At 55.6% G+C, this 17,850-nt stretch overlaps 3 protein-coding genes across 6 annotated transcripts; 1 reads left to right on the top strand and 2 right to left on the bottom strand.

Annotated features, from left to right (window-relative positions):
• Positions 1–2,343: 2,343 nt before the first annotated feature.
• BTBD19 (BTB domain containing 19) lies at positions 2,344–10,277 on the bottom strand. Of its 2 annotated transcripts, XM_081258768.1 has the most exons (9): positions 9,716–9,789; positions 9,144–9,456; positions 8,227–8,440; positions 8,081–8,134; positions 6,833–6,892; positions 6,665–6,733; positions 6,456–6,587; positions 6,206–6,331; positions 2,344–6,078 (listed from the first exon to the last, which is right to left on the bottom strand). In XM_081258768.1, the coding sequence occupies exons 2-9, from the start codon at positions 9,251–9,253 to the stop codon at positions 5,944–5,946; spliced, it is 900 nt and encodes a 299-aa protein (XP_081114894.1). In that variant the 5' UTR covers positions 9,254–9,456; positions 9,716–9,789; the 3' UTR covers positions 2,344–5,943. The 2 variants fall into 2 exon arrangements, with proteins under 2 accessions (XP_081114894.1, XP_081114895.1); XM_081258769.1 differs by lacking the exon at positions 9,144–9,456 and having other exon boundaries at positions 9,716–10,277.
• A 1,642-nt stretch (positions 10,278–11,919) lies between these two features.
• On the top strand, positions 11,920–12,626 carry DYNLT4 (dynein light chain Tctex-type 4; the record flags this gene model as incomplete). Its single annotated transcript, XM_081214796.1, is given in 3 exon segments — positions 11,920–12,314; positions 12,316–12,423; positions 12,425–12,626. Coding segments are annotated over 3 exon segments (660 nt in total). The 5' UTR covers positions 11,920–11,964.
• A 13-nt stretch (positions 12,627–12,639) lies between these two features.
• Positions 12,640–17,595, bottom strand: PLK3 (polo like kinase 3). Of its 3 annotated transcripts, none has more exons than XM_081225233.1 (15): positions 17,273–17,522; positions 17,006–17,113; positions 16,795–16,911; positions 16,526–16,655; positions 16,357–16,444; positions 15,468–15,563; positions 15,182–15,380; positions 14,944–15,070; positions 14,652–14,740; positions 14,317–14,410; positions 14,099–14,182; positions 13,843–14,005; positions 13,556–13,685; positions 13,264–13,377; positions 12,640–13,156 (listed from the first exon to the last, which is right to left on the bottom strand). In XM_081225233.1, exons 1-15 carry the CDS (start codon positions 17,480–17,482, stop codon positions 12,965–12,967), a joined length of 1,941 nt encoding a protein of 646 aa, XP_081081359.1. In that variant the 5' UTR covers positions 17,483–17,522; the 3' UTR covers positions 12,640–12,964. The 3 variants fall into 3 exon arrangements, 2 of the variants coding, with proteins under 2 accessions (XP_081081359.1, XP_081081360.1); XR_014015128.1 differs by having other exon boundaries at positions 13,138–13,156; positions 13,264–13,483; positions 13,593–13,685; positions 17,273–17,595; XM_081225234.1 differs by having other exon boundaries at positions 16,357–16,655; positions 17,273–17,595.
• Between the last annotated feature and the right edge of the window lie 255 nt (positions 17,596–17,850).

Raw genomic sequence — 17,850 nt, forward strand, 5'->3', positions numbered from 1 at the left:
AGAACCTGAGCCTCAGCTTCTTCATCTGTGAAATGGGAAGATTAGAGCCTATCTTGTAGGGTACTAGTTTTTCCTTTCAGGATTTTAAATGAAATATTTATGTAAGACATCACCCGGCTTCTCATAGGTGCTCTCTATTTCTGTAGTTTGTGGGATATTAGATATGCTCAAAGTCTGTGCTCCAACTGCATGCTTAGTGAATAACCCTGAAACACTGCCCAGTGTCCTGGTGTGGCAGCAGCTGAAGGATTCCAGCCAGTTGGAGCCGGACCACCCCAGGAATGGTCAGTTCCGGGGCACTGACCACAGCCAGTCTTGGGGACAAGTCCCAGTGTTTGCAGGACAGCCCACCCTGTGTGGCAGTGCACACTCTTCAGCCCTGTTCATGGCTCCCCATCACTGATATCACAAGATCAAAGCCAAGCTCTTTCCAGGCCTAACTCCATCTAGCCTCTGCCATCATCCCAGCTCTCTCAGGACAGCGACTGGCCGGATTCACACCCTCATTCAGACACACCACACTCTACTCCAGACAGACTGATTACCACCCATAACTTCACAGAGGCCATTCCCTCTGCGGAGAACACGTTTCCACCTCCCATAAACCCGAACCATCCTTCCAGATAAGTTGGATGCCATCTGCCCCAGAAGGGGTGGTGACCTGCCTCCTACATGGTCCAAAGTCCCTGAGTGTCTGTGCCCGACCGTTTCTGCTTCTGTCCCTAGAACAAGGTTGGGGGCGGGTGGGGGGAGGGGGTGGTCCCTGAGGGTACCGAATGGTAGGACTTAACCTCAGCCTGGGTAAGGAAGCGCCGGCTCCCGGGCGGACCCACAGCGACGAGAGAGCGCTGCAGCCCTGGGGTCCCCACGGTGCCGCCCTGCCTGGCCAGCGACTGGTGTCGCCCAGGGGCCGGAACGGCCTGCGATTTGCATACCCATGGTGCACCACGAAAAGACAGTTTCACGCTGCTTGAGTTCCCCCCACGGGGTTTGTCCACTGTTGCAGGGCACAGTGCCTATTAGAAATCTATGGTCTGTGTAAATCCCACGCAGGGAGTGCGAACTGCGCAGGAGCGGAGCAACCATAACTGAGCTGTTAGGTTGTTCTGGGAGTGTTCCAAGCGGAAGCGAGTAAGCATATTGTGGTTTCTTTTCAGAGTGTATAAATTTATCGCTTTTTACTGAAGATTTCCGTAAAGAGAAACAGTTTTGAGAGTTTGCTTTATTTTTTGAGGTTGCGTATTTTAGCCGGGGTACATTTTGGAGTTAAAAAAACGAGAAGTTAGGGCTTGATCCTGTGTTTTAACAACTTGTCTGTAATTACCCGGGGGAATTTAAACAAAAGTTCCGTGTCGGATGTTGGAGTTCCTTTCCGATTATTCACTTCGTTTTGCGAAGTGTGCCTCTTTTACTTTTCTGCTGGTTTCTCTCCAAGGCTTCGCAGTAGGTGATGAAGTTGACGAAATAAAGGAAGGCGTGAAAAAGCACTGAACGTTTTTGGCTCGACGTACAGCGAAACAAATTAAACGCAACAGTGTTCATTTCCAATCAGGCTTATTGGTTCCCTTCCCAAAAATAGCAGAGAAGGCAGTTTGGTCAGATTATCCCCGTTTAATGCTCGCTCGATGCCAGTTTTCCGTGTAAATATACACGGCTCCTTCTCTTAAGGAGCTTAAGTTTTTGGTGAAACCAAGAACTAAAAAAAAAAAAAAAAAAAAAAAAGGGTACATAATACAGAATCTCAGTGAAAAGTGCTCTATAGCAAGAGCATTATTGAGAGGACAGGGCGAGCTAGCAAATGTGTTCTCTTGTTCCTGGGTCTTAGAAGATCTGTGGCTTTAAAGTGAATATTATCTCCTACCTGGTGTCCTCCGAATTCACAGTCATCAGCTGCTCCCAGTGACTCTCATATTCAAAGTGTATGCTTCATGCAACCGCATACGTTTTACCTCCTCCAGTGCTAGCAAGCTGGTCCAAGAGTTCTTGGATTCCGGCAATAGCCTCCCAACCCCCGCCTCACTCCCTTGACTGTCTTTGTCCCAATCCTCCACACAAAGGCCAAGTAATTGTTTAAAATGTAAATCCGATCACACCACCACATCGCTGTGTAACATGCTTTTTCTTCAGAGTGCAAACCCGCCCCGGAATATCATACATGCATTTCTTTACTTGTCTGCTCTTTCTCCTCCTAGAATGTAGGTTCTGTGAGGCAGAGACTTTACCTGATTTGTCCTCTGATAGATCCCATGACCCTAAATCAATGTCTAGCACATGAACACTCAATGAATATTTGTGTAACAAATGAATGAAGAGATTTATTTTCTAATCACATGTACTGTCCCACTACAGTCCTAAGCACTTTACAAAATTAATCTTCCTGAGAACTAAATAGATTCTATTTTTATCTCCATTTTATAAATAAAGAAACTGAGGCATAGAAAATTAAATAGCCTCAATCAAATCACAAAGCCAGAAAGTGATGGAGCTGAGATTCAAACCCAGGCAGCTTGGCTCCAGAAGAGGCGTTCTCTTCATCACCGTGCTACTTAGCAATGGGGTTCAGGACATGCCATCCTAAAATATGGCACCTCCACATTGAGTATTTTAAGCTGAAGGAGTTTGAGAAAACAGGAAAGTCATTCTGACCTCCTCACTCCCCCAACGCCCAACACACACACACACACACCCATGAAACAGGTCATAAAACTCTCAAGTGAGAGCTGCCCTTAGTATACCGAGAGGAAAGGAGCATCATCTCCAAGGACAAGGAGACTCTGAGAATTCTAAAGAGCAAGTCTTGCTAAATTCCCCCCAGATTACTACCCTTTAACCTAGCATACAAATACTCAGGCTTAACTGTTTCTTTTGGTCTTCATTTCCTTATGAAGGCTCCCATGTCATGTAAAAACTTACATTAAATAAATTTGTAGGGACTTCCCTGGTGGTGCAGTGGTTAAGAAACTACTGAGCCTGTGCTCTAGAGCCTGCGAGCCACAACGAGTGAGCACTTCTGCCACATCTACTGAAGCTCGCACGCCTAGAGCCCATGCTCCACAAGAGAAGCCACCGCAATGAGAAGCCTGAGCACCGCAACGAAGAGAAGCCCCCGCTCTTCGCTCTACGAAGACCCAAAGCAGCCAAATACAAATAAATAAATAAATTTATTATTTTTTTTATTGTATGCTTTTCTCCTGTTAATTGTTTTTGTCAGTTTAATCTTCAGATCCAGCCAAGGACCTGAAGAGGAGCAAGGAAAACTTTTTCCTCAATATTACCTTTTCTTTCAGCAAAATGAATCATGCTCTACTTGGTCTGCACTGTGCTTTTCTTACCAAAGATCATGGATTTCTTTTTTTGTTTGTTTTTCAATTTTAGCTGCGCTGGGTCTTTGTTACAGCGCACGGGCTCTTCGTTGCACCACACGGGCTTCTCTAGTTGTGGCATGCAGGCTTAGTTGCTCCATGGCATGTGGGATCTTAGTTCCCGACCAGGGGCGGCACCTGCATCCCCTGCATTGGAAGGCGGATTCTTAACCACTGGACCACCAGGGAAGTCCCAATCTTGGATATTTTTTAATATCACTGTAGGAATATACCATAGTTAATTTATTTAACCAGTCCTCTAGGTTAAACCAGTCCTCTAGGACTAGTTTGTCTTCAATTTTCATTATCCAAACAAAGTGGTACTGAGGGTAACCACATTTTTCAGTCTTGAGAAATAATAGCAAATAACTATTTTTAATCCATGTGCAATATATTTTTACATAAAATCCCTGAGAAAGAAGAAAATTTTTTTCCAATTAGGGACTTCCCTGGCGGTCCAGGGTTAAGATTCCACACTTCCATTGCAGAGGGCACGGGTTCGATCCCTGGTTGGGGAACTAAGATCCCACAAGGCGAGAGGCACAGCCAAAAAAAAAAAAAAATTAATTGTCCCTAATTTCACACTGATAGTATCTTTTTGTTTAATTTTTATTTTTTTGGCTGCGTTGGGTCTTTGTTGCTGCACACGGGCTTTCTCTAGTTGCGGTGAGTGGGGGCTACTCTTCGCTGTGGTGCGGGGGCTTCCCATTGTGGTGGCTTCTCTTGTTGCAGAGCACGGGCTCTAGGTGCGCGGGCTTCAGTATTTATGGCACGTGGACTCAGTAGTTGTGGCTCATGGGCTCTAGAGCGCAGGCTCAGTAGTTGTGGCACACGGGCTTAGTTGCTCTGCGGCATGTGGGATCTTCCCGGACCAGGGCTCGAACCTGTGTCCCCTGCATTGGCAGGTGGATACTTAACCACTGCGCCATCAGGGAAGCCCCACACTGATAGTATCTTAATGGAATAAAATAACATTTAAATAAGAAAACGAAGTCTTCACTGAACATTTACAGAGCACTGATTATGTGACAGGGACTGGGGAAGTAGAAATGAATAAGGCACCACTCCAGGCCCCAGAGATCTTTCTCCAGGCAGATTCAGATCCTCAAGAAGACAAAAATGTGTAACAAATTAAAAGGGAGCATGGGGAGTCTTCAATAACCAAGAAAGTAAATCCAGAGCTGGAGGACCATTGCCTTCAGGACCAGTGAATTTATGCAAAGGCAATAGTTGAGAGAAGAGTTGCTAATGTTTGGAACCACTAGTAATTTTGAGTTCCCTAAAAGTGAAATAGATTATATTTTGTCCCGAGGGCAGTGGGAATGTTGAGGAACTTAATAAGGAGAGTAGGGCTGCCAATCTTACACAGGTCTGGCAGCAGTGTGGGAAAAGGTTGGGGAGGGGGTCGCCGCTGGAGTGAAGGCAGGAGGATTAATAAGAGCCTGTGGCAGTGATTCCCGCCACAGACAGGACTGGCTGAACTGGGCTGAGAGAACTGAACCAACTGAAAAGATCTTGTAGGAGAGGAAAAATAATTTTCTCTCTCCTGTCTGTGCTCTTGGCTGAGACCTTTGTAATAAGACATCTTAACAAGAGAAAACAAAAAAAACCCATAAGTTTATTAGCATGTATATCTCATGTATACATGGGAGATACCCAGGGGAAAATGAGTAACTCCCTGAGGTGGCCTAAAATACCTGCTTAAATACCTCCTTCAGCTAACAACAAGAGAAAGAAAACTGTGGGGAGGCCAGTTATAGGAAGGCCATCAGGAAAAAGCACCAAAAGCAAGGATAAGGTTTATTAAGCCGATTTCACTGACTTCACTGGAAGATTCTTCTGTGAGTTAGTCATCCTGGTACAGAGAGGGAGACACCCTTACAAATGGAGATTTCCATTCTAAAAACTTCCCTTACAAAAGGGTAACTTCTCTGTTTTCAAAACTTCTCCCTTTTCTCAAAATAATCAGCTTAAAATAACTTTATGACAAAAAGGCATATTTTGGGGTGGCATATTCTGCTAAGTTTCAGCCTCTTAAAAGGTAGAAGCCACGGGAGGCAGATGTGAGGAAGAGGAATAAAGCAAGGATGAGCGGTAGACTTCTGGCTTGGGCACCCACGGAGATGAGAAACACGATGGGAGCAAAACTGGAGAAAGATGATGGGCGAGGTCAATTTTGGATTGAGTCTGAGGTGTCTGTGGGACATTTAGAGAGAGATCGTCAGGAGGCAGGTCTGGAGTTAAAGAAGGGGCTGAGCTGAAACGATATGTGGGAATTAAAAGAGTAAACAGGGTGGGCGACAGTGCCCAAGGGCCGGCTGTAACGCCAGAGCACAGCGCGAGGGAACCCACTTCCCGGCTTCGCGAGGGCCTCGAAGCCACGGCTCAGCCCACTGACGCGCCGCTCAGGCCCGCCCTCCCCCGGAACCTCACCCACAACGCCTGCGCGTGTCAGACTGCCGCCCCTCCTGCGCCCCGCTAGCCGGGCATTCTGGGAGCGGAAACCCGCTCCGAGCGCGGAGCATGTTGGGAGCTGTAGTTTAGGAGAGGCCCAGAATTCCTCGCAAGTCGCGGCGTTTGGTCACTTAAAGGGCAGGTCCAGAAAGCGATGATGCTCCCGGGGCAGGGTACCCCTCCGGCGGCGGCACGGGGCGCCCCGGGCCGCATCCCCTCTCCGCAGAGCATGGCATTTCCACGCCTCCACGATCTGTTCCACCTGTAGGGGAGGCGAGTCATGGCGGAGTCACGCAATGCCTACCTCAGCCCGCAGATCCTGGGCTGCGCCCCCCGCCCTTCCCCCCACGCCGCGGAGTGAATCTGAGCCGTGTTCCCCGCGTCCGTACCGGGATGAGCGGCTCCCGCCGGTTCTGCTCTTCCAGGGCGCTCAGCTCTGCCGGAGCCAGCAAGGCCAGTCTCAGCTCCCGCACCACCGGGGCCGCCACCTCGGCCACAGGCCGCTCCAGCACCGCCTGCCGACGCCAGCGTTGAGCCCAGGCGGGCGGGGGCACCTGCCCAGCCGCCCGCTCGCCAGGTTCCTGCGGCCCGAGCCTCCTTCAGCGCCCCCACCCCGCGCTCCCCTCAGCTCCCGCTCACCGCGCCCACGCGCGCCCAGCTCCGGGCTGCCAGGACCAGCTCGGCCTCATCCACGGAGAGCTTGTCGCTGCGCAGCAGGAGCAGCAACGCGGGTGCCGACAGCTCCAGGAAACCACGGGTCCGGAGGGTCTCCTGTGGGTCCGCGATTGGGTCAGGGGGGAGCAGGATTAGGCGTGTGGGGTTGGGAGTATGAAGGTCGGGAGCTGTACCTGGCTGTGGGCCTCTATGAAAGCTACACAGCGCTCCTGCAGCGGTCCCAGGCCAAAGGATACGGCAATCTGAGAGCAGAATGAGGGAGGTTGGGTTAAGACTGGAGGGGCCATGTAGCCCGGCCCTCCACAGGGGGACCACCTGCAAGCCTGTCCAGCAACACCCACCTGCAGGGCCTCGCAAACCAGCTCCACATCCAGCACCTTCATCACAAACTGCAGGCACAGCTGGGAACAGAAACGAATGTGGGTTGTGCCCAAATGTCCCCGTTCCAAGACCCCAGCCCCAGTGCAGAAGCAGTGAGCAGGCTTGGAGCAGTGAGCCACCCAGGCTTATAGCAGCCCCAGACCCATACAGACCTCCCAGGCCAAGGGAGGCAGGGAATCACCAGGGCCTGAGACTTGGCAAACCTGGAGGAACTAGAAACTAGCAAAGCCAAGCCCAGCAGCCTACCTTTTAGTACATTCCTCACTAATCAAGCTAGATAAGAGCCACGTGAAAATTCCACTCTCCCTTTCTCTCAGGACACTTATCTTTCTCCACGTGTCCCCCCTCTGGACTCGAAGACACTTCTCTTTTAACCAGAAACTTGAATTTCATCCACAACATCTCCCTCTCACCCCCCACATCCAGAAAAGCACTGGGTCATGACAATTCCACTTCTCTCAAAGCCATGCACCTCTCTGGGGCAACCACTGCCACCACCACCCCCTTACTGGACTGGTAAGCCCTAATCCCTTCACCCCTTAGCTTCCAAATCCTCACTCCTTTATCTGAAACCTCATGAATTTCCACTGCCCTCTGGGTAAAAGAAGTCCAAATTCTTGAAAGTTCTGCAGGAACCAGCCCTTGGCACGCTCTCCAATCTCATATCTCCCTCTCCTCCTCTCACACACTGAGTGCAGCCACACTAAATGTCTCACCAGCATCTTTTGTACCTCTGTCTCTGTAACTAGAATGCCATCTTTCCTCTCCCCCTCTGAACAAACTCCTACCTGTTCTACCCGACCCAACACAAATGTTTCCTCCTCCAGGAAGTCTTCCCCTCCTCTCTCCCTGGTGGCGAGACTAGAGACTCTCCGTACAGTCTCAGCACCATTTGCCCTTATCTGTCACACTTCTTATGGCACTGAGTTAAGAGTTTTCTTGTGTCTGTCTCTCTTTGAAGAACAGGGATCAAGGCTAATTTATCCTGGTATCTACAGCACCATCCATAAACGCCCTACATGCCCCCACAGGGCTCGCGCATATCCGTTTGCACACAGGCACACATAAATGCCTATCTACACAGAGATACCCATACTTCTGTCTGTACCGGTGCACGTTGCTCTCCAGGCTAGCCGGTGTGTGAGGCAGGATAGGAACTGAGCCCATAAGAGGCGGGGGAAACGAGATGAGGCGCCACATAAACCCACCTCTCGCAGTTCCTCCAGCCCATACTCCACAGCCGCCGTCAGCACCTCCAGCACCTGCAGAGTGGGTGATTGGGGGAGTGGAAAGGAGTCTCCCCCATCCCTCAGCCACCCCTCCTCCTACCCAGACCCCTGCCCGGTGGGCTCACGGAGTGGCGGTGCAGCTTGGCACTGTTGGTGTACAGAAACTCCAGCACTGCCAGGAAGGCCTCAGCTGGCACGGTGCTCAGCACCACAGGGCTAGGCACCCCGGGGCCCGGCTCTGAGCCCAGAAGTCGCTGGAAGAAGTTGCATCTACATGCCAACAAGCACCGGTGGGCAAACACCTCCTGCCGTTCTTGACCGACCACAAAGCAAACATCACTGTGGGAGAGAGGGGCAGAGAACTAGGAAGAGGAGGCCAGAGTCTCTGTGCAACTCTAGGCTTTGCCTTTGCCCAACTCCGTTTCCTTATCTGCCCTGTAAAAGAGACAGTCCCTCCAGCCGAAGGTCTGGGTCACACAGGCATGGTTCTAATTCCAGCTCCACCTTGTGGTGCCTAGGCAAGAGACTTCCTACTCATTAACTCTCAGCTTTCTCATCCCTGAAATGGGATGCGAATCCCAAACCCTAGGAGGTGGCTATGTTTGATCAATTGATCACTGAGGGGGCACCAGGGCTGATACAAGGTTGATCCCAATACCCCTCTCCTCCCCCCCAGCCTGTGTCTTGGGAGAAGGGAAACTTTTTGGCTTCTCCTCAGACTGCAAACAGCTTTTTCAGCCTCCTCCAGACTCAGCCTTTTCAGCCTCCTCCAGACAGGAGAGGGTAGGGTTGGGGTGCAGAGTGCACCAGCTGCAAATAGACATGTCAGTGAGGCACCATCATGAGGCCGGACCACATTTTCCATCTTCACGATCACTACCGGCCCCAGCCTCTGGGCCTCTGAACAGCATAACGGGTAGGAGGCAGGAGATGAAGCTTGAGCTTCCTGGAGCCTCCCAGTCTCAGGTCCAAGGCCTGAGGGTTCCCACTGCTCAGACCAGACTGCGATGCCCAAAGAAGTAGGGTTATAGGAGTAACCGACCCGTAGGGAGGGGCCCAGCTCTGAGGCAGTGGGAATAGAAAGCTGCATTCTAGTTCTCCTGACCAGCGTTGCCCCCGTACTCTATCCCTTGGTTTCAGACAGCACAGCATCCTGGGCAGGCAGTGAGCCCCAGGCAGCACCCTTGAACCACTCCCTGTCTGCAACTCTGGCTCAGTCTCTTGAGCTTTGTTCCCCTTGTGAGTCCGCAGTTCCCAGAGCAGGGTTATCGGCTCCTCTGCCTCCCTAGTGAGGCACTCGAGTTACATCCATTTCTCAGGGTCCAGGGGGCGGAGGGCTCTTCTCTGCCAGGAGCCTAAGATCCAAAACAGGAAGGCCTTTCCCTGAGGTCACATAGCTGCTCTGAGCTCCGGTCCCCAGTGCCCCCACCTCTGGCTCTCGTAGACACTAAGCGACCAGTAGTTATCCTCTACACTTGACTTCCCCAGACTGAGTTCACCAGGGAGGAGGGTCAAGTCCTAATTCCCCACTTCCTCTGCACCCAGAGCTTCCTCAGAGTCATGGGGCCCAGCAGAGGCAGCTAGGGAAAACCCACAAACAGGGCCCCCCCTCACCTGTATAGGGGGTTGTTGACGAGGCTTCGGAGTGCTGTGGAAAAGGGCGCAGCCTCCCCGTGCACAGTCAGTCCTGGGGTCTCCATGGGTTGGGTAGGGCAGGGGAGTGAGCAGGAGGAACAGCCTAGGAGGCCTGTTGTCTGCTGGTCCGTGGGAGGCGGTAGGTGGAAGGAGCAGGAGGCCTGGTTGAGCCCTAAAGCTGGTGAGGAGCTAGAAAGGCCCGAGAGGGAGGGGCAAGAGCTTGGGAGGCCTGTTTGCTGAGAAGCTAAAGTTTAGGAATGAGGCAGGAGGCCCAGGTTCCTGAAGGCATCAGAGGCCAGTGGAGGAGGCCAGAGGCTTGGCTTGGGGATGGGGACTCAGGGAGGGGACCAAGAGAGGCCAAGGTAGAGCGGACTGGACTCGGGAGGAGAGGCTGGCTGCGGATGAGGCCCCAGCTGGGAGCCTGCCCAGGCAGCGCTGGGGTGGGAAGCCTGTGGGTTTCCACGGAAACTAGAGCCCAGCCAGAGACGAGGCCCCGCCCAGCTCCCACAGGCCCAGAGAAAACTTCAGCCTTAGAGGGGCCCTAAGCAGAGTCGGAGGGTCTTGGCACCCTGGCTCCTGCCTGTCCTGGGTTCAGAGTTCAAACTCCCTGCCCCCTCCCACCCTCCCCCCAACAGGCACACAGGGTCAAGATCGGGCTAGCCAGGCCTGGGGAACCCCCCTCAGTGGGGAAAGTCCTTGTCCCTATGGACCGTTTTCAGGGCCCAGACCTGGCTTGTTTGGGAGGTGGCAGTCCTGTCGCTCCCAGAGGGGGGTCAGGTGAGGAGGTGTCACCTCTGAATGAGGAGTCATGGTCTCTGGCCTCCCTGAAATGCAACCGAAGGGGGGCGGCAATCTGGGCAGTAGGGCACACAAGAGGTGTGGACAGCTGGGGACAAGCCCCAGTGCACTGAGGTCAGCAGGGTGCACTTAGGAGTGGAGTCACCACTGTTGCATCAGGTCTGTGTTCGGATGGGTCTCCCTTCCCCCTCCCCCAGCCCTGAACTGAGGAAGTCATCCAAGCCACACCCTAGCTCTGCACAGGAAATGGAAACGTTTGCCCTAGTTGAGGCTGACGGGGAGATGACAGGGCGGGGGCGCTCCTTCCCGTAGGCCCAGGTCCGGATTTCTGAGGGGCCTCCCCCACAGCCTCAGGGTTTCCCCATATCCCAGGCCCTCTGAGACTTGCTTACAAGTGGAGAGCCAGTCTTCACAAGGGGTGAAGTGGCCAGTGGGTCAAGAGCTCTGGGGTAGGGGGACACCAGTCTGACCAGAGCCCCTCTCTACATCTGCCCCTTCAGTCATACTTGTATGCCCTTGGGCTCTAAGCCCCCGCTGATCCCTCTCCCCTGACGACTCAGTCACCCGGCACGTGCTCATAGTAGGAACACTCCCAGGTTAAGCCAGAGCCAGAACAGGAAAGAGGGAACCGGGAAGAGGGGAGTGCTTGCCCAGTTACCCATGGCAACTCCACAACAAAGGCAAGGGGCCCTTAACCTCCCACCTGCCAGCCAGGCCAGCCGGGCAAGGGCTGTTAGGAGAGAGCTTGGAGGCCAAAGGCTACAGGTGACTCAGGTGTCTGAGGAGTTTCGGGAGAAGAGGGCAGCCATCCCAGAATTGATTCTGGAGGTAGGGCCAGAAGCCAAAAGCGGAGAGTGGAAGGGCCATCCTGAGTCACCCGGCCCCAGCCGCAGTCAGTTGTAGGGATCTTTGTGCCAGCCACCATAAGAGCAGGTAGGGGTGGAGGATGGCTGGATTCAAGACTCACAGGGCTAGAAGGATCTGTGGGGGATGAAGGAGTTGGGTCTGTCTGTCCCTCCCTCTGGTCAGGGGGTGGAGGCGCCACTATCTAGGCTGAGGCAGAGGGCAGATACATCTCCCCCTTCTCCTGCTGGTGAAGTCGGGTGGAAGGGAGAAAAGGAGGTGTACTTCGAGCTCATTTAACTAACTTCCATAGTGCCCAAGGAAAGTGGAGCTCAGGAGGCAGGGATAGCAAGATGATAGTCTGAGCAGCATCTCTCCCCTTATTGTGTCCCTAACAGCCCTTAACCCTCTAAGCACCTAGGAATCCACGCAGCCCCGGACTATTTGATTCACCTGTCCCCCAAAAAACAGGTAGAAAGGGATTAGGGGGTACAAACTCTTATCATTAAGTAAGAGACGGGATGGTGTACAGAGAGGGCCAGTGAGGGCCATCCCGTCCAAGCGTGGGTCTTCCAGCCGGCAGGTCCATGGCTGGCAGGCCTGTGCCCTCCGGACACGAGGAGGAGGAGACTGCCCAAGACCATGGGCTGAAACAATCACCAGCGCGGCCTCCAGGCCGTCTGCCCAGCATCAATGAGACCCGACCAGACGGCCAGGGCCCGGCCTCCCGCCGTGGCTCCGTGCTAGGTCCGGCCTCATCCTTTTCGCGCCGCAACTCGCTGGCCGGGCCAGGCGCAGGTCTTGGGGGTCGGCGCCCATCCCTGGGCCCCTTGCCCCCTCTAGGCTCGCGGGTCAGCTTCTCTGGCTTACCCCTGGCTGCCGCCCGCTGGGCAGCGCCCTCATACCGCACGGAGTCGGCGCCACGGGAGCGCTGGGAGGGCGCGCGCACAGCGGGCCCTGGAAGCGGCGTTGGAGGCAGGATTGCGCGACGCGTGCTTCTCCCGTTCCGAGGCCGGGCGGCTGGCGCCGGAGCTGTGTGAGCTGGTGCGTGCGCCTGCGCCTGCGCGAGCTCAGCCCGCCGCGCTACAAGCTGGTGTGCAGCGTGGTGCTGGGGCCGCGCGCCGGCCAGGACGTGCGCGTGGTCAGCCGCGCGCTCTGGGACACGGCGCGCGACGGGCTGGCCACGGCAGCGGTCACCAACGCCTCCCTCTTCGCCGTGGCCACGGTCCACAGGCTCTACTGCAAGTGAGGACTCCCCCGAGTTTTGCAAAAACGGTTTATTATACCAGGAGGAGGCCCTCCCTGGGGCTCACATCCCAATAAATAAATGTCTGTCAATAAATAAAAGTGGTCCATAAATAACGCCCCCTAGCGGGGGGCTAAGGCTCAGGCTTTTCTTGGAGAAGGGGTAGGAGGCCGCCTCCAACCCCAGTAAAGCTGGTCCCTGATTCCCTGGGGGATTCGGCCCAGAGCCCCCAGTGAGGCACCAAAGGAACAGGGAGGGCCACAAAGGCAAGGGCCAGAGCCTTACAGGCACAGGCGTCAGGCCTGAGGGCTTGGGTGGTGGCCGGCCCCGCAGGTTGGGGCCTAGACTGGGCAGCGGTCCCGGAGCAGGCGCAGGGCATAGCGGAGCCGCTGCCTCAGGTCTGGGGAGCAGCCCAGCTGCTGAAGGTGGGAAGCGAGGTAAGTACAAGCACTGCGATTGCGGGCCACAAAAGTCACAAGGAGGGGCTCCCAGCCACTGAGGATCAGCTTGGTGTGGTCTCCATAGAAGTTCACCTGTGTGCAGGAGGGTGGCACTGATCAGGGCCTAAGGCCCAGATCGTTTCCTCCCCAGCACCCTGGACCTCCCAGACCTTACCCCCAACTCCAAGAGGAGCTCTTACCTGGATGGTGCCATCACTAAAGAGCATGAGTAGGGCCTGATCAGTCTTGACCCACTGCAGCAGGAGTGGGGGGACAGGCACCTCCACCTCTTCCACACTGGGCAGATCTCCACCCTGGGAGCAGGGGCAGGTCACTTGTCTGACATGAGTCAGTCCTCTCTCCATTCATGTCTCCCTTAGAGGTTCAGCTTCTAGCTGCAGCACCCACCCCCTCGCCTACCTGCCCCCAAAGGGGAACAGAAAGGGATCAGGATGTGTTCGTCCTCAATGTGCCCCACCCCAGTCCACAAACCTTCATGAGGCGCTGCTCCATGTAGGAGGCAAAATACCTCAGGACACACAGCTGAGGCTGCAGGGCCCGAGGCACAGCACCCACAGAGAAGGAGAAGTGCTTGGTGCTGGTGGGGTCGTAGTGCACAGTCCTGGAGGGGAGGAGATGGAGGCAGAAGTCAGACGGAGCCCTGTACCCACGCCCCTCCCCTGAGAGACTGCAGGTCCAGGAGCCCAGGAGCACACACCAAGGTACAGCCCTGCTGAGTACAGTGGGCTGGATACAAGACACCCCATGTCACCACTTACTTTCTGTTGGCTGACAGGGCCATGTGTGTGCCATTGTTGAAGAGCACAGCCACACGGCAGCTGGACAGTTGATACCCAAAGCCAAACTTGTTGGAATAGTCAACCCACTTGCTGACCCACACCAGAGGCTCTGGCTGGGCCAGGGGAGCGGGGTTCTGTTCAGCTGTCATGGAAGAGGAAGGAATGAGGACCTGTTCCTGGCCTCCCAGTCAACGAACTCCCACCACCATTCACATATGCCAGACCCCAGCCTCACCGGGGGACATGAAGGCCAGGCAGTTTCTCAGAGCACAGAGGGCTGACTCCACCACTGTGGCCACAGTCAGACCTTCTTCAAACCCTGAAGGGAACAGGGCACTGAGAATTAGGCAATAGTCCCCCAGGTCCTAGACAGTGACTCCACCCACTCCTTCCCTCTAGGCCTGGTCTCAGGCCCAGCAACCTCTAGCACCCTTTATCCTCCTGGTGGCTCACCATCTCCACTGCTCGCCAGTGTCCCACGGGGTGAACTGTCTTCAGGTGCTGTCTCTACCAGGCTGACGGGGGCTGGACCTGAAGCTGCCGGAGCCTGGAGGGTTGGATGGAGAAAGGGAGTGAGACAGGCCCCGAAATCCAAATCCTTGAGAGTCCATGGCCCAGCCCTGCCGTGGCACCCGGGGCACCCCAGGTCAGCCCTGCCTGGCTGATGAGACACAGCCAATTAAGCCACCACGAGGCTAGATGTTTCATCAGCCTCTTTTATCCCAGGCTTCCCGCAGCTGCTAGGGTGGGGGTGAGTCAGGGGAACACTGTCCACGTGAGCACCTCACCCTGGGCCTGGCATCCTGATGGCCAATGGACATCCGAGTGAGGCTGTTCACCAAGCAGGAGACTTCGTCCCGCTCCTCGGGATGGTTATCTGGGTGGGGCGAGATAGAACCCTGAGAAATCTGTCCAGCCCCCCTGCTTCCCGCAGGGATGATACTGTTAGGCATACCCATGTGCCTGTGTAACACATGCTCTCCCAAGGGGTCCCCCGGGGCTCAGACTCACACCCTCACATGTACTTGACAAGCCCCCTGCCGCTCTGTACCCTCAAAACCACTGACATCCCAGACTCACTCTTACTCTTCTTCCTCCCAAATAGGCTCTTGGTAACTTTGACAAACAGAATCCTAGCTGGGTTAACGGGTGTCAGGTCTGGGACTGTCACACAGCTGCTGACAGGGAGCCGGTAGGGGGTGTAGCCCTGAGGAGAGAAGGCATGTGAGCAGAGAAGAGCAGCCCAGGGGTCCTGTCACCTGCTCCCATTCAATCCCCTGGGAATCCACAGACTGGACAAGTCTGGGGGGCCACAAACCTTGGTAAAGAAGTTGTGGCGCAGGATCTGGTCAATTGAGGGGCGGTCTTGGGGTGAGGCTCGAAGGATGGTGGCCAGGAGCTGCCGGGCAGGCAGTGAGAGGCTGGCAGGCAGCGTGTAGTGAACCTGTTTGATGCAGCGGTATGTCTCCTTCAGGTCAACTGTCTCAAAGGGGGGGCTCCCACATAGCAGTGTGTACCTGTGGGGCAGAGAAAGGGGGTCAGGAGTAAAGTGGAACATATGCCCCCCTAGGTACCCCCTGTGTGCACATGACCCTGGGACTCACATGACACAGCCCAGGGACCACACATCTGCCTCAGGGCCGTGGCCCTGTCTCTGCAGCACTTCTGGGGCCACATAGTTGGGGGTGCCACAGATGGTCCTGAAAGGGGGTAGGGAAGAGCAGAGGGCAAGGTTCAGAAGCAGCCTGGCTGGCCCCTCATCCCTGCCCCCACTGTGAGTCCAGACAAAGCAGCTGCCTGTCACCAAAGGCCAGAGAACTCCTGCTTGTTCTGAGACAATGGATGCCAGGGATGGCAGCTGAGTCCCTGCCCACCCGCCTGGCCCAGCTGCTCAGCTGCTCTGCAGGACAGGGGGAGGCCCTGACCCCCAACCCAGCCCCCTCCTCCAGGGTCAACAGAGGGTCCATCACTGATCCCTTCCTCCTTCCCCCACTCCCGTCTGTCAGAAACCCATACAGGCTGTCACCTCCTATGGTCTGTGCCACACTCACCAACGCCACCTGTCATGCCCCCATAAACACTCAACTACCATACATGCTATCTGTTTTACACCCAGTCTTCGCTGCCGCAGCAGGTTATCATGACACACGGGGTGTCATGTCCCACCATCCCTACACTCAGTCCATCTCACACACTCTGATGTCAACGTCCACATTCACACACAGGATCAGTCATACACCTCCAAGAATCCTTACACCCATCTGTCTCGGGGACTAAACATACAGAGGACCCACAGCCTCTCCATCATCCCCATTCACCCAGGCTGCCATTGCCACCTTCACACACACACACACACACAGCCCATCATCCTTTCCCATCTATCACACAGACACATCAGGCAGTCATCATGCCTCCCACATACATCTTTAGTGTCTGTCACGCACGTCATCTGTGTCACACAGACTGTGGCCACCCCCCTCCTCAGACACTCACTTCTTCCTATGCTCTGGGGGCTCCAACCTGGTTGCCAGCCCAAAATCCCCCATCTTCAGTTCCATGTTCTCAGTGATGAAAAAATTTCCTGGACCGGGGTAGAGAAATGTGTCACACGCCTTTTTCTCTGCCTCCCCAACCCCCCATCCTGTTGGCCCAGGAGTCTCACCCAGCTTGAGGTCCCGGTGCAAGATGCCTCGCTGGTGCAAGTACTTGAGTCCGGAAAGGATCTGCCGAAGGTAGTAGCGCACCTCTGGCTCCAACAGGGTGTGCCGGGCCTTCCAGATGTGGGCCAGGGACTGCAGAGAGCCACTGCCTCAGCCCCTCGTCTGCCCTCCCGGATCCTCCCTCCATTTGTGCTTGCTGAGGAAGAGCAGGGCTCCAACTTTGGGTCTTAAGGTCCCCATCCCCTCCCCCACCTCCATCACCATCCCTCACCTTTCGGCTGCAGAGCTCCAGGAAAATGTATATGTTGTCAGCATCCTCAAAGTGGTGCGAAAAACGCACAATGTGGCGGTGCTGCAGGCCGCGGTGCAGCTCAATCTCGTTTAGGATCTGCAATGGGGACGCGGGGTTGTCATCCGCCAAGGGCTCCCACGCCACTGTCCCCACCCCACCCGTCGTTTGCTGGGACTGGGTCCCGGCTCACCTTCTCGCGCTGATGCGGCTTGGTGATGCGGCTCTGCGAGATGACTTTGACCGCGTAGGCATGGCCGGTCTCTGTGTCAGTGGCCTCGTAGCAGCGGGCGAAGCCACCCTATAAGGAGGGGGCATCAGGCAGGGCGCTCCAGGGGAGCGCCAGGGCAGGCCAGCAGAGGTTCCCGCGCCGAGGCCAAACGCCCCTGCCACGCCCCGCGCGGGCAAAGAGGCCGGCAGGGTCCCCCTCTACCCTCGCTGACACCACCCCCCAGCTCACCTTGCCCAAAAGGCGGCCTTTGAAGTAGGTGCGGCCGCTGCGCGGGTCAGTGATGAGGCGCCCAGGGTCCGGCGCCAGCGGCCCGGCCAGCACCTCCGGCTCAGGTCCCGGCATGGGACTCCCAGGAGGTCCGGGCCCGGCGGGGGGCGCTGGCGGGGCGGTAGCACGCGGGAAGGGGCGCGGGGACAGGAAGCCGGCCGCGGGCTCCATGAGGGCGGTGCGGCGCAGCGCGGGCCCGGCTAATTCTGGCTTCCGCCAGGCAGCGACAGCGCGTGGCGCTGGCTGGATTTGCTACGCGGCGCTCGCGCCCGAGATAGCCCAGCGTTTTTATCAATGAACGCCTGCCCCCTCCCTGGCGTCTCGTCATTGAGAGCCCGCCCCCTTCCTGGAGGCGAGTCACCAAGAAGCCGAGCCCTTCCTCGGGCCTTACGTCAAGAAGCTCCTCCTCCCACCCATGCACCCAGAGGCCCAGCTTCCTGTTCCAGCCTTGAAGACGCAGCCATACTGCTAGTCACCATGCGGGTGGTCATCAGGATGTAGAAGCCAGCTGTGTCCCCGGTCCCCTACCTCGCCCTGGT

Source organism: Mesoplodon bidens (assembly GCF_964165515.1).
Source record: "Mesoplodon bidens genome assembly, chromosome: 2".
NCBI classification, from domain to species: domain Eukaryota; kingdom Metazoa; phylum Chordata; class Mammalia; order Artiodactyla; family Ziphiidae; genus Mesoplodon; species Mesoplodon bidens.

What these genes read in the sequence shown, in the direction of transcription:
- BTBD19 (XM_081258768.1), bottom strand. Translation starts at nt 9,253, where the DNA reads ATGCTGTGCTGTCTGAAACCAAGGGATAGAGTACGGGGGCAACGCTGG. An exon ending in GGCTGGAGGAACTGCGAGAG is followed by an intron (nt 6,893 to 8,080) that starts GTGGGTTTATGT and finishes TTCTGTTCCCAG; the next exon opens with CTGTGCCTGCAGTTTGTGAT. An exon ending in GCTGGGCGCGCGTGGGCGCG is followed by an intron (nt 6,332 to 6,455) that starts GTGAGCGGGAGC and finishes TGGCGTCGGCAG; the next exon opens with GCGGTGCTGGAGCGGCCTGT.
- PLK3 (XM_081225234.1), bottom strand. Translation starts at nt 17,482, where the DNA reads ATGGAGCCCGCGGCCGGCTTCCTGTCCCCGCGCCCCTTCCCGCGTGCT. An exon ending in AAGGCCGCCTTTTGGGCAAG is followed by an intron (nt 17,114 to 17,272) that starts GTGAGCTGGGGG and finishes CCCTCCTTATAG; the next exon opens with GGTGGCTTCGCCCGCTGCTA. An exon ending in ACTGGCGAGCAGTGGAGATG is followed by an intron (nt 14,183 to 14,316) that starts GTGAGCCACCAG and finishes TGTTCCCTTCAG; the next exon opens with GGTTTGAAGAAGGTCTGACT.